At 44.0% G+C, this 13,655-nt stretch overlaps 1 protein-coding gene across 1 annotated transcript in view; it reads left to right on the forward strand.

The window, feature by feature from the left end:
• Ttc29 (tetratricopeptide repeat domain 29) overlaps positions 1–13,655 on the forward strand; it is a 225,708-nt gene that overhangs the window by 143,982 nt on the left and 68,071 nt on the right. Inside the window, exon 11 of the mRNA XM_005345375.3 lies at positions 828–1,056. Coding sequence (XP_005345432.1) covers positions 828–1,056 — 229 coding nt within the window. The remainder of the gene's footprint in view (positions 1–827; positions 1,057–13,655) is intronic.

Below are 13,655 nucleotides of genomic sequence, written 5' to 3' on the forward strand. Positions count from 1 at the left end.
TGTACTCACCCCATCTGTGCTGGTGTACTCACCCCATCTGTGCAGGTGTGCTCACCCCATCTGTGCAGGTGTACTCACCCCATCTGTGCAGGTGTGTGGCATGGAGATGTATCCATGGTGCTTTGAATTCCCACTTCTTTTGACAAAGTGTGGGAATATGGCTAAAAATTTTATTGTAAAAAAATTCCTCTCCTGTGAAAGTTTATTTTGAAAGGAGTATTCAATGATGTTTTAAATATCTCTATTTTGTCTGTGTGTGTCTGAGTGCTCAAATGTAGAAGGCACAGCTGTGTGGGTACACAAGCGTGTGTCTGCAGAAGCATGTAGAGATGAGAGGTTGAAGTCATGTGTCTTGCTCAACCCCTCTCACCTCTGCTTTGTTCTAGCCATATTACAATGACATGTTTTAAATTTGGACTCTCCCGTGTCCTTAGCTAAACAGCAGCAGGTGCATCTAAGAAAAGAGAAGCAGTGACCAGAGTTGGCAGAGAGATGTGTCTGTCAGTGGTGGCCACTAGCTTGGTGCCAAGGGCCTTCCTGCTACAAATGAAAACAAAAGACAATTAAATATATTTCACTGGATAAACACAATGGTACAATTAGTACAACTGTTGAAACTGTGTCTACTTCCTTCCCCTGCTGCTATGCACTTCAGCCATAGATGCAGCTTTTAACCAAATTAATCTCAAGGTTCTGACCATCATGTGAGCTCTGCTTACGGAAGACAGCCTTTTCTGATGAAAGAAACGGGTGTGCCGAGGTGAGGTGAGCAAGTCTGTGAAATGGGCGAGGTAAGAAATAAAACAGCCTTCTCTCTTTCTCACTAGGGGCAGTACAGCAAGGCTTCAGAATACTTCCAGCAAGCTTTCAGCACCACTGTGGAGCTCATGAAAACAGCGCTGATGGATGAAACCAAAGTTCACTATGGGATAGCCAGAGCCCACCAGCTGATGCTGACCATGACGGGTTACATAGAGTCTGCAGATATGGACAGCCTCAACTGCCTGCTGTCCTGGAAGGAAAGCAGAACACAAGTCAAATACGACCCCGTTCTGGGTAAGGCTTTGGCTTTTAGATTTTGCATCATTCTTAGTAGCCAAGGTATTTGTGTTGGATATGTTTATTCGCACGTTACTGACTTGAATTTGCTTGGTAATTTTGTTCTTGTTCTTTGGTTACTATGTTGGAAACTGGGTGAGCTCTCCTGCTGTATCTTATGGGCAGTGTTTAAGAGAAGCACAAAACAGCGGGAATGATGTGTCTGCCAATCATTCTCCACTCCTGAGCAGGAACTTCCCAGTAATCTTCGAGGCCACACTCTGTACCGACGGGTTGTAAGGAACAATTTACAAGTAGTAAGGCGTGTGAAATCAGCTTGTGCTTTCTAGTACTATCCGGTCGGATGGCGCACAGATGAGAGCAAGCGCAGACACGCTGCTTAGATGATATGCTTCACGGATAATGGTTAATGTTACTTTTATTGTTTTGAGTTTGGAAAATATTTTATAGCAATGCCCCTTAAACTACTTTTTCTTATAAATAATTATATTATTTTATTATAAACAGCCAGGTTAGTATAAGGGTCAGCTTCGTGTTTTAACTTCATTCAACTCTAGGTGACTTCAGGTCACCAAGCTTGGTGGGAAGCACATTTACCCACTGAGCCATCTTGCCCACCCTGAATACCAAACTTTTTTTTAAAACTCAATGTTAGATCCTTGAGAGCTCATTCCACATCTTGGAATTTCCTACATCTTAGATTTTCATGGTTTCTGCCCAGAATACCAGGAAATGACCCATGTCAGCTGTCATACACTGAAAAGGGTCAGCCAGCAATTCAGTGTCTCAGCTTGTCTTGAATAAACTCTTATCATCCTATGATACTGTGAGAAAAACTCTCTTGTGGGGAGAGAGGCTGGAAAAGCCACATTCTGATGGGTTCCAGGTGTGTCTCTCAGTGCCTAGTGTGCAGCTTCTGAAAACTCTACCGCTTTTGCTCATCAGTACCACTTACATTTGTGGCTCTTTGGTTTCTCGAGAGCTAAATTTTCTTCTGAAGGGCTTGGGAGCAACCATCCACTTTCCTCTGTGCTTCAGACACTAATGCTCATGGTCTGCACAGGCATGGAGTGCTGGAGAAATCACAACCAGCACTGCTTCATCTCAAGTGACTCAGCTCTGCAGGGATGAGCATCTTCCCTGCAGAAGTAAAATGTAGACAAGTGTAAGTCCTGAGTTCTCAGTCTGCTGACACAGTTCACGCTGTATCTTTTGTTCCTGGGAATAAAACCCACAGGAAACTATTTAACACGTGTGACTGTTTGCACATGTGCACATGTGCATTCGTAGGTCAAAGTGCACTAAAATCTGACATAAGACACCCCGTTTTCACTCTGCTCAAAACTCCTCCCTGGCTCTTCTCTGGGTTCTGGATAAAGGCTTTTTGACCTTCCTGATTGGGTTCTTTCCCGACTGCTCCCCTACACACACTCCACCCAGCCCTGCCCACATGGCTGTCCTGATGACCTCCTTCCTTCCACCTCAGTTCAGCCAGGTCCTTAGTCAGGATGCCTGAAAATTCTCTCTTCTCTGATCTCAGTGACTGTCCTTTATTTCTCTGCTATCATTTATTTCTCTGCAAGTCGTTTCGTTTAGTTTTCTACCACGACCATCTTTTTAATTGCCTTAGCTGCTCAGTTGAGAGCGTGGGTCTCTCAAACACACATTCTTGGTATTTTCTAAGAAGGAAGATATGATATTTGACATCTACAAGTTGCCAAGTAAATGCTTAAATCAAACAGAATCCAAGATGAGTATGTAAGCCCGACCACAAGCTAGTTTGCACTAACCATGTTTTAAGCTTGTGCGCGATGTGTCCTTGGGAAGCGTATGATACCACACTATTTGGATTACTATCCAATTATCACATGAGTGAAGGATGGTGCTCACCAAACACGATGTTGACAAAATGGAAAAGTACAAAAATATTATTTGGAAATATGAGCTTTTAAGTTTTCAACTCCCACCTTCCTTGTGGGATGAGGCATCTTTAATCTTGTTATTGAGGGTCCCCTGTATTCAGAGAAAAAAAACAGATCAAAGATCAAAAATCTATATTATTAAAGCTGTGCGTGTGTTATTGGCACCTCGGAGACTTCCACCCTCCAAACAAATCGTTAGCTCAAAGAACTGCCAATATTCTTGTAAGCAGAGAGCATGCCCCTAAGGGAACTGTGCAGTGAGAACACTGAGGTCCCCAGATGAAATGGAACGGTGATTCACCAGCAACCCACGGTCATCTTTGTTCCTCTCGGAGGGAACATGCAAGAACAGGCACCTTCAAACTCTTATAATAGCGGGAGATGGTGGGAATGACTCATACAGCCTGCCCTCCCCTCCCGACATGAGTCTCCCAAATTTAAAAGTTGAGGGGGAAAATCAAGTTTATTACACCTCACCAAAACAACTCGATGCTGAAGCAACTCCAATTGTTTGGTTCTGGAAGGCTCAGGGGCCTATGACCTTCTCCTGAATTCTCCAGAGTATTGTTTGCTCCCCAAACCCAAGACATCTTCCCAATCAAGGAAATGTATGTTTTTATAGAAAAATGTAATTCACATTGTAACCACAAACACAGCAACATAGAGAGAAATGCTTTCCCCATTCATATTAACAGCGGTGTTAATCCAGGCATGCGGTTCTGCCCATTTAAGTGGCAATGTCATGAGCTCCATCACTGGGGAGAACTGTTTCAGTGGCAGGATCTCTATCCACTTTCTCATTGAGGCCTAAGGCAAATTACAGCAGAGAAAGAAACCAGATGAACACACCAGCTGGTGGGAATGCGAGGACACAGTTCTCAGTGAGATGCTATGTGAAGGCTTACAGGGATGGGAAAATCATCATCTTGATTTTATGGCTCCTGCAATATTCTTCAAGAAATGCCATGACTTGGTCTCACAGTTTTGCCTCTACGTTGGCTTCACGTGGCATGCATTGTTTAGTACCAAGCCGTTGCTACTGTAGACTTTGCTTGCATTTCTCAGTAATGAGCTTACCTCACCCTTTTAAAGAAATGAAAAGTTCATCTTCATAACCAAGCCCTCGTACTCTACTGTGACTGGATACCTTTCCTATAGCTTAATAACCATAAATATGAAGAGACAATAATGAAATTATCCATAGGCTAGCAAGCAAGCTTTAAGAAATACAAAAACGTTTATTGAATTTGCTTTTTTAACAGTTTCGTACATGTACATGGTATATCCTGATTATCATTACCCCACCCTCTCTGAATTCCTACCTAGCCCCTTTGTGCCTCTCTTGCCTACAAGTCCCTCTCCCCTTTAGTGTCTTTTTGTTTTGTGACCCACTGAGATTAACTAGGGCCTTCTTTGTGATGGTGGGTTTGGGACTAACACTGGAGCCCAGTGGACTTATCAATGGCTAACTAACTGCAAATGATGTCTTTCCTCTGCCACAGCGTCCATCAGTAACCAGTAGTTCAGGAGCAGGAGGTAGGACCTTCCCAAGCCCTATTGAATCCGTGTACCTGTTGATGGGCCCAGTGCACTCAGGCAAAGCTACTGTGGGATCATGATTGCCATGCCAGAAGCCAGCATTTCACAGCCCCTCTTCCTGTTTTCCTGTTTCTACATTTTTTTCTACCCCCTCTTCTGCTATGTTCCCTAAACCATTGTGGCAGTGGTATAAATGTCTTGTTTAAGGCTAAGCATTCAACGGTCTCTTATTCTCAGCATCTTGAGCAGCCAGGCTTCTCTGTATTCACCATCACTCATTACAAAGAGAAGCATCTCTGATTAAGGCTGAGTTAGCCCTTGTATATGGGCATAAACATACATACTCAGAAAGCAGTGTGATGTTACAATAAACTAAAGAAGAGTAATAAACAGAAGTTCCCCAGTAGAGTTAAAGACTTCATCAACCATGAGTTTTGTTTTTTATTTGTTTGCTTATTTGATTTTTTTTTTTACTGAATTTACATTATCAGGCAAGGATTCCGTAGTAGGGTCAAGCCTCATATCTACTCAAAGAGCAATGCCATTATTGCTTCAGTAGGCACACCTTGTCTGGCTGGATGATACTGTGGTTTTTAGGATTCACACCTGGGTGAAACAGTTGATGCCATTTCTCCCCAAGCAGCCTGCATAGTGCCTTGCAACAAACACCATGAAAACTAGTCATCAGTGGGGAAGCTTCCTCTTCAGTTCCAGCTTGGTCGCTCTTTCCTGTCGTCATCAGTGGGGAAACTTCCTATTCGGTTCCAGCTTGGTCACTCTGTCTTGTCGTCATCAGTGGGGAAACTTCCTGTTCGGTTCCAGCTTGGTCGCTCTGTCCTCTAATCAAGAGATGTGGTACCTTCAGCAATGGGGCCTCTACCTAGTTCTGGTGAGAAAGTACAAGTGACAGGACTTGTTGGATAATCTTATGAACTTGCCGTACCAGAGCTCATAAAGAGGCACCTTACATTCAGTCCTGGGATCTTTGTTTGATAAGCTATGGCTTTTAGGAGAAGACATATAGGATCTCGGTCTCCATCCCCATATAGGTTTCCATATTGCTTAGCCTACTCTGACTCCAGAAGCCCCAGGACCCTTTTCAATGTCTTCCAGGACCAAAGCAGTAAGGGTGCTGGTGACAGGCTTGGGGCAGCTGTCTCTCTGTAGGACAATTGGCATTTATATTCTCCGGGTCTGCCTGTGATTTTTTTAAAAGGTAGAAACCCTTTAAATACTGCATTAAACTCCCATTTTTAGCCACAGCAAACAAGTTGGATGAGACAAATGGGATAAAAGCATTATAATACATTCTTTATGTGTTCCATACTCACATCAGAAGAAGAAAACCAATGTGCACCTCACTGTCAGCCTTACTTAAAGTGATCATGTGAATCAGATCCTCACAGACATCAGGGAAAGCATCCGGTGCCTTCTGCAACTTTTCCTAAATGAGCATAACAGCAAAATGTCTGAAAAGAGAAATAGTACTTGGCTGCAACCAATTCTAAAAGAAAAAGGAAGAATTTGTGCGTGGATTTTCAATCTCTTCCTTAAAATACACATCACCACCCTTCGTCTATTTTGTACAGCACAGTGACAAGTTACTTCCTACAGAATAAAGTATTTTTTCAAAGCTAAAACTCGTTTCATTGGAAACTGATAATATGACTCCAGTTCCCTCAGGTTGAGAGATTTGCTTCTTGCTTTGTTTCTTCCCCCACTCTGAGAATCTCCTTCTCTATCTGCTGCCTTGGTTCAATGAAAGAGAATTCTTGATTGCTCCAACAGAAAATAACCCTTCTTTAGATTCTGCTCACAATGCCTGCAGGTTGGTGGAGCATCGGGGCTTAACTTTTCAAAGCACAGTGAGCACACCTCTCCTAAGAAAAATGGAACTGGGCTCTCCTACTCTGCTGTTGACATTTTGTTTTTATTGATAATTTGAGAATCCCATGAACAGTCTTTGGATTATTTAAACCATGCAAAACCAAGGTTAATGCCAGAACTGAGTCAGCCATGGGTTTGCATTTGTAGGGCTGGGCGAACTCGCTCTCCCCGGATCATATTTGTTTCACTGCCTGAAAAGCGCCTGTCTCCTCCATCCAGCTGTAACCCTTGACTGTGGCCATGAGTCCGACACACTATGAATGTAGCTAACTCCTTCTACCACGGCCAGAGCTGGGGGACACGAGGCGCTCTCTCCTAGGTACTTGTCACCCATCTTTGGCAAATTTCTGTTAGGACAATTCTGTTATTGTCTCATTTAAATTTTTTTCTAAAGAAAGAGGTGACACACTGTTGGAACTTGAAGTATGAGCAATGGCGACATGAATTTTAATTCTTCCTAAACCTTCCCCAATTGGGAATTCCTCTTTAAAATTATAACCGGTTCCAGAATTTACTTTTCTAGAAATTTTCTTATTCTACAACCCTTGTGTTTTTTAACTTATTTTTTAAAGGTTTTACAATATTTTTATTTTTAAATTATAATATAATTACATTATTCTACCTCCTGGGGCATGGTTTTTTTATTTCTTTTATTTTTTACATTATAATATAATGACATCATTTTCTCCTTCCCTTTCCTCCCTCCAAACCCTCCCACATTCCCCTTTGCTCTTTCAAATTTGTGCCCTCTTTTTTCAGTAAATGTTGTGACATGTGTGTGTGCGTGTATGTGTGCGTGTGGGGTGTGTACACATGTGAGTGTGTGTGCACGCATGTGCGCGTGTGCACATTATTCCTAAACTCATAAGTCCAACTTGCCCAGTGTGTATGAGTTATTTGTGTATATGTTTTCAGCACTGATCGGTTGGCATGCACTTTCCAGGGGAAGACTGTTTTAACTCTCAGATACGAGTGAAAGCTGTGTAATTTGGATACTTTGACATAATTATCAGAAAACTGCACATTTCTTGTGGCAATTTCTCCTCTAGAAATTGCTTACAGTGACTTAGAATCAGCTCTGACTAGAATAGCAACCCATGGACATACTTGTAACTTCTCCTGGATGATGGTAGCCCATATATAGCACAATATAGACCATATGGGAAACACTGGGCCAGGATCTGGAGAAGAAATGCAATGTCTGTCTCTACCTTTTAGCCCAGGCCGTCTGAGCTGCGCCAATGCTTCTGAAATGCAGCTTGACGTCACTATGAACATACTTGAATAGACTTACTTCCTGAACTCTCAGAAGTACTGTGGTAATATTGACTATGGTCAAATCCTTCAATGTTATGATTGGATAGCAAGAGTACTCCCTAAAAACATAGATGTCCAAGTGGCTGATTTAGCTACCGAGATCTGAGTGAGTTCACAGATTTGTTGTTCATCCGCCTTCACCTAGGGCCTCACAGTTAATTTGACTTGAAGATGTATGTGACGAAACATGAACATAGTATGTTCCTTAGTAATTTGATTGGCAGGAAGCAGAGAGAAAAACATTACAAGCTCTACTTTTTAATAATTGATAATTACTTACATGGATCCACTAAGTTTAGGCACACAATTATATGACTAATTACGCTGAAAATCCAAGTGGATGCTTAAGTAGACGACCATGCCCTGAGGCCCTTCCCATTGTTCCTGCTGTCTCATTTAGCCATGCAAATGTTATTAAGCTTTCCTGACTAAAAATCTTCAAGCCGGGGCAAGTGTAATTGCATAGATAATTATGCATAATTTTGTCACTTTCTATATCTAACACAGAATTTTTTTAACTTTTGCTTCCATTGAGTAGCCTTCTCAGTAAAATATAAAACCATATCTCTTCAAGATTACCTTTTGAATCCTTTGCAAACCTATTTGAAGAAAGAAAAAACAATGAAAATAATAATAATAAAGCTATCTACAGAAATTAAAGATACCTGTTAAGGAAAACCTGCATTCATGAATAAATCAAATTGAAGAAGTAACTAAACAATCAGATAGGATTATAATCATACTTAGGGGAACGTAGGTCTGCATAAACATGTGTACAAACTGAGCAGCAGGGATCCAAGATGGTGACTCCCAAATCAAAATGCAGGTACAACAAATCTTTCAGGTTTATATGTATCAAATCCAAGATTTGATAACAGTGAGAGAAGCCTTAGCCGGGCGATAGTGGCACACATCTTTAGTCCCAGCACTCAGAAGTCAGAGGTAGGTGGATCTCTGTGAGTTTGAGGCTGGCCTGATCACGAGTTCCAGCACAACCAGGGCTGCTACACAATGTATATATTTTGGCGGGCTGATCTATTGCCATGGGAAATATTAAGAATGCTTTACAGTACAGACCATGCCTGGTGCCATCCCTTGCTGGATTGGGTTCTGGATGGCCTTGGATCACTGCCTCTGGCTCCGAACAGCAGGCGCAAAGATGATAGGTGAACCCTGGCTCACAAGCATCCCACCATCTGTGAGGCAAAGCAGCAAAAAGAGTCCCCTTTTAACATAGACAGTGAGCACACATCTCAGCCTCCCACCTGAGTTTATAAAGTTGGGAAACCTGTCAGCAAAGAAGCAGGTTAGGATGCTGGCAGGCAGTCCCTAAAAGTAGTGGTGGTGCAATGGAGATAAAGATGATAAGAAAATAGAGCAGCATAAGAAGAGAGCTCGTCCAGTGGTGTGGGACCCGTCCAGATGGAAGCCCTCACAGCAGGCCTGGGAAAGGAAGCAGCAAGGTCTTCTGGGAAAAGTCTTCCCCAGGCACATTCAGACTCCCTCGCGGAACAGCAAGATGAGCAATGTGACTGGAGCAGAAACAGGCGCAGAAGGGGAGGGGAGGAAGGGGAAGGAGTAGGGAGGAGGGGGAGGAGAGGAAGTGGAGGAGGAGGGAAAGCTAAAGGGAAGGGGAAGGGCAGAGGGGAAAGGAAGGAGCCAGGAGAGAGGGGGAGAGGAGAAGGGAGGGAGAAAGATAGAAAACGAGGAGGGAGGGGGAGAGAGGGGGAGAAGGGAAGGATTTGGGGGCAGCTGGTTAATAGTTTTAAACCACAGTGAATGCTTTGGATTTCATTACAAACGTAAGAAAAAAACCACTGAGTTCTGTCTGAGAAGACCTCTCTGGTTGGCTTTCAGCTGTTCTGTGAAGATGGGCTGTGGGTAGAACAAGGAGCTGAGCCAAGACATTGACAAACATGATTTGTTCTGCCTGGGAAGCGCTCTGACATCCTCTGTCCTATGGTCCCATTCCGGTCTTTTCATTTTGGGTAGGAGAGTCTTACAAGGGAAACGAAACAAACAAACGGCCCTGGAGCTGGAAGTACCCCTTGGTTAATCAGTCTCTCTGTTGCAGTTTCTACTGTACACAGGTGCTTTAAGGCGACCTATGGTTAAAACTAAAGCTTACCTTAACTCCAGGCAGTTTCTCAAGGAGGAATTCAAGCGTCACTTGTACCAAAGCTGTGAGACTGGCATAGAGTTGTTGTAGATGAGTGTTCCAGGGCCCTCGGAACTAATGAATACAGACCTCCAGTGGTGGAACCCCAGAGCCTGCTTTGAGTGCAAGCTTGATTCTCATGTGCGAGAACTGGTCTTAGATGTCCTCAGTCTTTCAGCGTTTTAGCTGATTGTGTAGTAGTTTTCCCCCCCGACTACATGTCACTTCACATAAGCCCATGCACCGACTCCAAACTCCTTCTGTCTGTCAAATGTGTGCAGACAGCTCTTTCCATCTCAGTGCTGTCTCTGCCTCACCGTTCCCCAGTTCCTAGAGATGAGGTCCGTGGGAAGAGATCGCAGGTTCACGTGTGAGGGGTGGCCACTGAGTGGACGCCATGTGCCTGCCGCAGGGCCTCAGGCATCTGTCTGGTTCACACTCTGACTGCACCCAGCCGTTTCTCGTCTCAGCCCTGTGTCACTATTTGCCGTGTCCTGATTTACCTAAAATGATCTACTTTTTTCTACCCAGCTTTATCTCCCTAACAAGCTGCTCTGGCCGTGTTGACTGTGCCTACATAGAAGCCCTTTGCTGCTCCACACTTCCAAGTGTGGACACCCCATTTCCTGGCACGCCACTGGCTTTCACTGTGCTCTATGCTCCCCCGTGGCACAAGTAGGATCCCCTTGCCGTGCCGTTCCTTCCCTTTAGACATGCTCTGGATGCAAGAGGTTCCATGGTTTCTCTAGGAAATTATTTTTCAAATACTACTGATTTGTACAGGAAGTTTTATCTGGTTGGTTGTAAAATGAAACCCAGGAAACCCCATAGAGATGCTGCATTAGAGATGGCTCAGTGGGCTGGGGGCTTAAGCTGAGCTTGACTTCCTGAGTTCAATCCCTGGGACCCATGGTTGAAAGGAAAAAACACCTGCGAGTTGTCCTCTGATCTCCACATGGGTGCTGTGACACACACACACGCATGCACACACGGACACACACACTAAAGAGAAACAATGTCATATGTCACGTGCCTACAAAATAAGGCTCCCATCACACCACTGGATGTTTGTAAAGAATGAGTTTTAATACCTCATGTTATAAAGTCATTTTGTAAAATGCTGTCCAGTTTCCTGCCTGTTTTTCCTGTTGCTACAATAATACTGCATTCCACTCTATGCTATTTCCCCTCGGGGAGTTCCCTACAGGGAAGCATAAAACAGAGGCTCTTTCCTTGTCCTTTGGCCAAAGCAAAATATTCAGACTCTTAGGAGTGTATGTCAAAAGAAGCACCTCAGGTCAATTCAAGCTTTGAACCACAAAGGAGCCAGATTTCTCACGTGTTCTGGGGCAACATGAGGTTAAGGTGGACTGCATCCCAGGAAGTGCTGAGTTGGCTCACTCCGCAGTAAGAGGGTGCGCAGTCCAGCTAATGCAGGTACTGAGTCCTCTGGTCTCTCAGGTGGGTTCAGTGGAGATAGAATCAGCTGACAGTTGCTACTCATAGGAGCTGCGAGCTGCTGCACCCAGGCAGCTGAGACCCTGGGAGCCCTCTTCTCTAAACAAAGGCTTCCGCTGCAATGAGCAATGAACTCAAGGAAGAAAAAACAGAAATGGGGGCGGATTGGCAGCTGGTGACCGACAGGAGGAGGGAAGGAGGGAAAGTAGAAAACACAGCAATTGTTGGCTAATTAGAAGCCATTCCCACCCACTTAACACCAACCCATTAAGCAGAAAACACTCCCTCCTTTCTCCTCTGCTACACATGACATTATCCTCCAATCGATTCCCCCACAGCTGTCTCTGTGCCCGCAAATGAACACCCTGCCAGTTTAAGAATGCAGTAATTGATTTGGGACAGTGGAGCGGCAGCTCTCACGGCCCATTTTCTGAAGATGCCAGTGCGGCATTGGTGAGGCCCAGATAAAGCAGTCGGACCTGCAAACTGACAGCTGTCAAAGGCTGACAAACACAGGAGGAAACCTCAGTCTGTTGGACTGACTTGAGCCTAAACAAACAATTGTGTAAATCAGTTTCCCCACATTGGTGAGAACGACTCAAATATTTGCCTTGATTATCTTAACTACCTAAAGACTATCTCTATATATATATACACACACACACATACTCACACACACTCACACTCACACTCACACACATATACACTACTTTTCAAGACTATATGAAATTTGTAATAGGTCAATATACAACTACCTCACATTATTTTTTGAGCACTATGGTTAAGTAAAACTCTTACAGCCTCACTTTTAGGCTTTTGGGAACCTATTCTCTGACGGCTCTGATGAACTGCTAAGTTGTACCTGATGCAGTAAGACACTGCGCACATGCACAGACCTTCACATTGTTTTAAAGTCCCAGTCCTGGCTAGGTAAGCTTGGCGGTGCTCAGAAACACACTCCCAGTTCTCCATTGGCAAGCAAAGCATCTGTCTCAAATGTTATTATGCAACTCAGTTCTTTGATTTTCTTTGTACCTAGGACAGACTATTTCCCTGAGCTTACATATCAGCTTCCATATTTTATGAAGATTTTTCAAATGATCCATTCTTTTTATACCATTTCAAGAAAATATCTGACAATATTAGCCAAATGTTTACTAGTATTAGATTAAGGACTGGAAGCAAAAGGCTATTTTTCTCTGACGATACATCAGAATAACCAGAAGAGTTGAGGAAACAATAAAATTTGGGATGGGTGCTCTGGGAGGTCCCTGGGGAGCTCAGGGGACCGTCTGCATCGAGAACATTTTGAAAATGAAGGTGGTCACAGAGCAGAGCATGGTGCTGTGGTTCCATCCCCGTCCATAAAGCAAGTGAGGCTGACATCTAAGAGAGCATATTGCTCAGATTTGTGCATGCGTGTACCTGCGCAAGGATCGAGTGGCACTGTGGTTTTTTGTTGTTTGTGTTTTGGGATTTTGGGGGAGGCGGTTGTTTGTTTGTTTGAGTCAGGGTCTCCTACTGGGACCTGGGGCTTGTCAGCTAGCCCCAGCCATCCTCCTACTTCTATCACGGCAGCACTGCTACCGTGCCCAGTGTTTTCGTGGGTACCGCATTTCACCGAGGACTGTGCAGAGGCCCCATGTTTCTGTGGCAAAACCTCACTGACGGAGCCATTTCCTCGGTCTCTCTAAGTCAGTGTTCAGCCTTCCTAGTGCTGCGACCCTCTAGCAGTGTTCCTTATGTTGTGGCGACCCCCAAGCATTAATTATTTCCATAGCCACTTCACAACTGTAATTTTGCCACTGTTATGAATTGTAATGTAAATATCCGTGTTTTCTGATAGTCTTAGGCAAGTGTGAAAGGGTTGTTCGACTCCCAAGGGGTCACAACCCACAGGTTGAGAATCCTGTTCTAAATGACCTTTTAACCAGTGTGCATAGAATGGATTAAATTCTACTAACGGACTCGGTGTTAATCTAAAGCGTGTATTTCACACATAGGCTTATTATGTCGAACACAGCCTAGCAATTCCATGCTTTCCTAGGGAAACAGATAGCAAGCCCTCGTACACTGCTGCTCACACACAGCTACCAGGGGAGGGAGCCTATAAAGGCAGTGCATCAGGCAGGAGCCATCCTGCTTGAACACCATGGCCTGGTTCTTCTCGGCTAACCTCAAAGGATCAGCACGAAGCCTTGAAAGCAGCTCACCAAATTCTAGTATCCCAAGCAAAGTCTATTAATTTAGAGGGTATGTGAGAGATACATATGTGCACACATTAGGGTATATGTGAGAGATACATACGTGCACAC

The sequence above is a fragment of the Microtus ochrogaster genome, chromosome 4 (genome assembly GCF_000317375.1).
Source record: "Microtus ochrogaster isolate Prairie Vole_2 chromosome 4, MicOch1.0, whole genome shotgun sequence".
NCBI lineage: Eukaryota > Metazoa > Chordata > Mammalia > Rodentia > Cricetidae > Microtus > Microtus ochrogaster.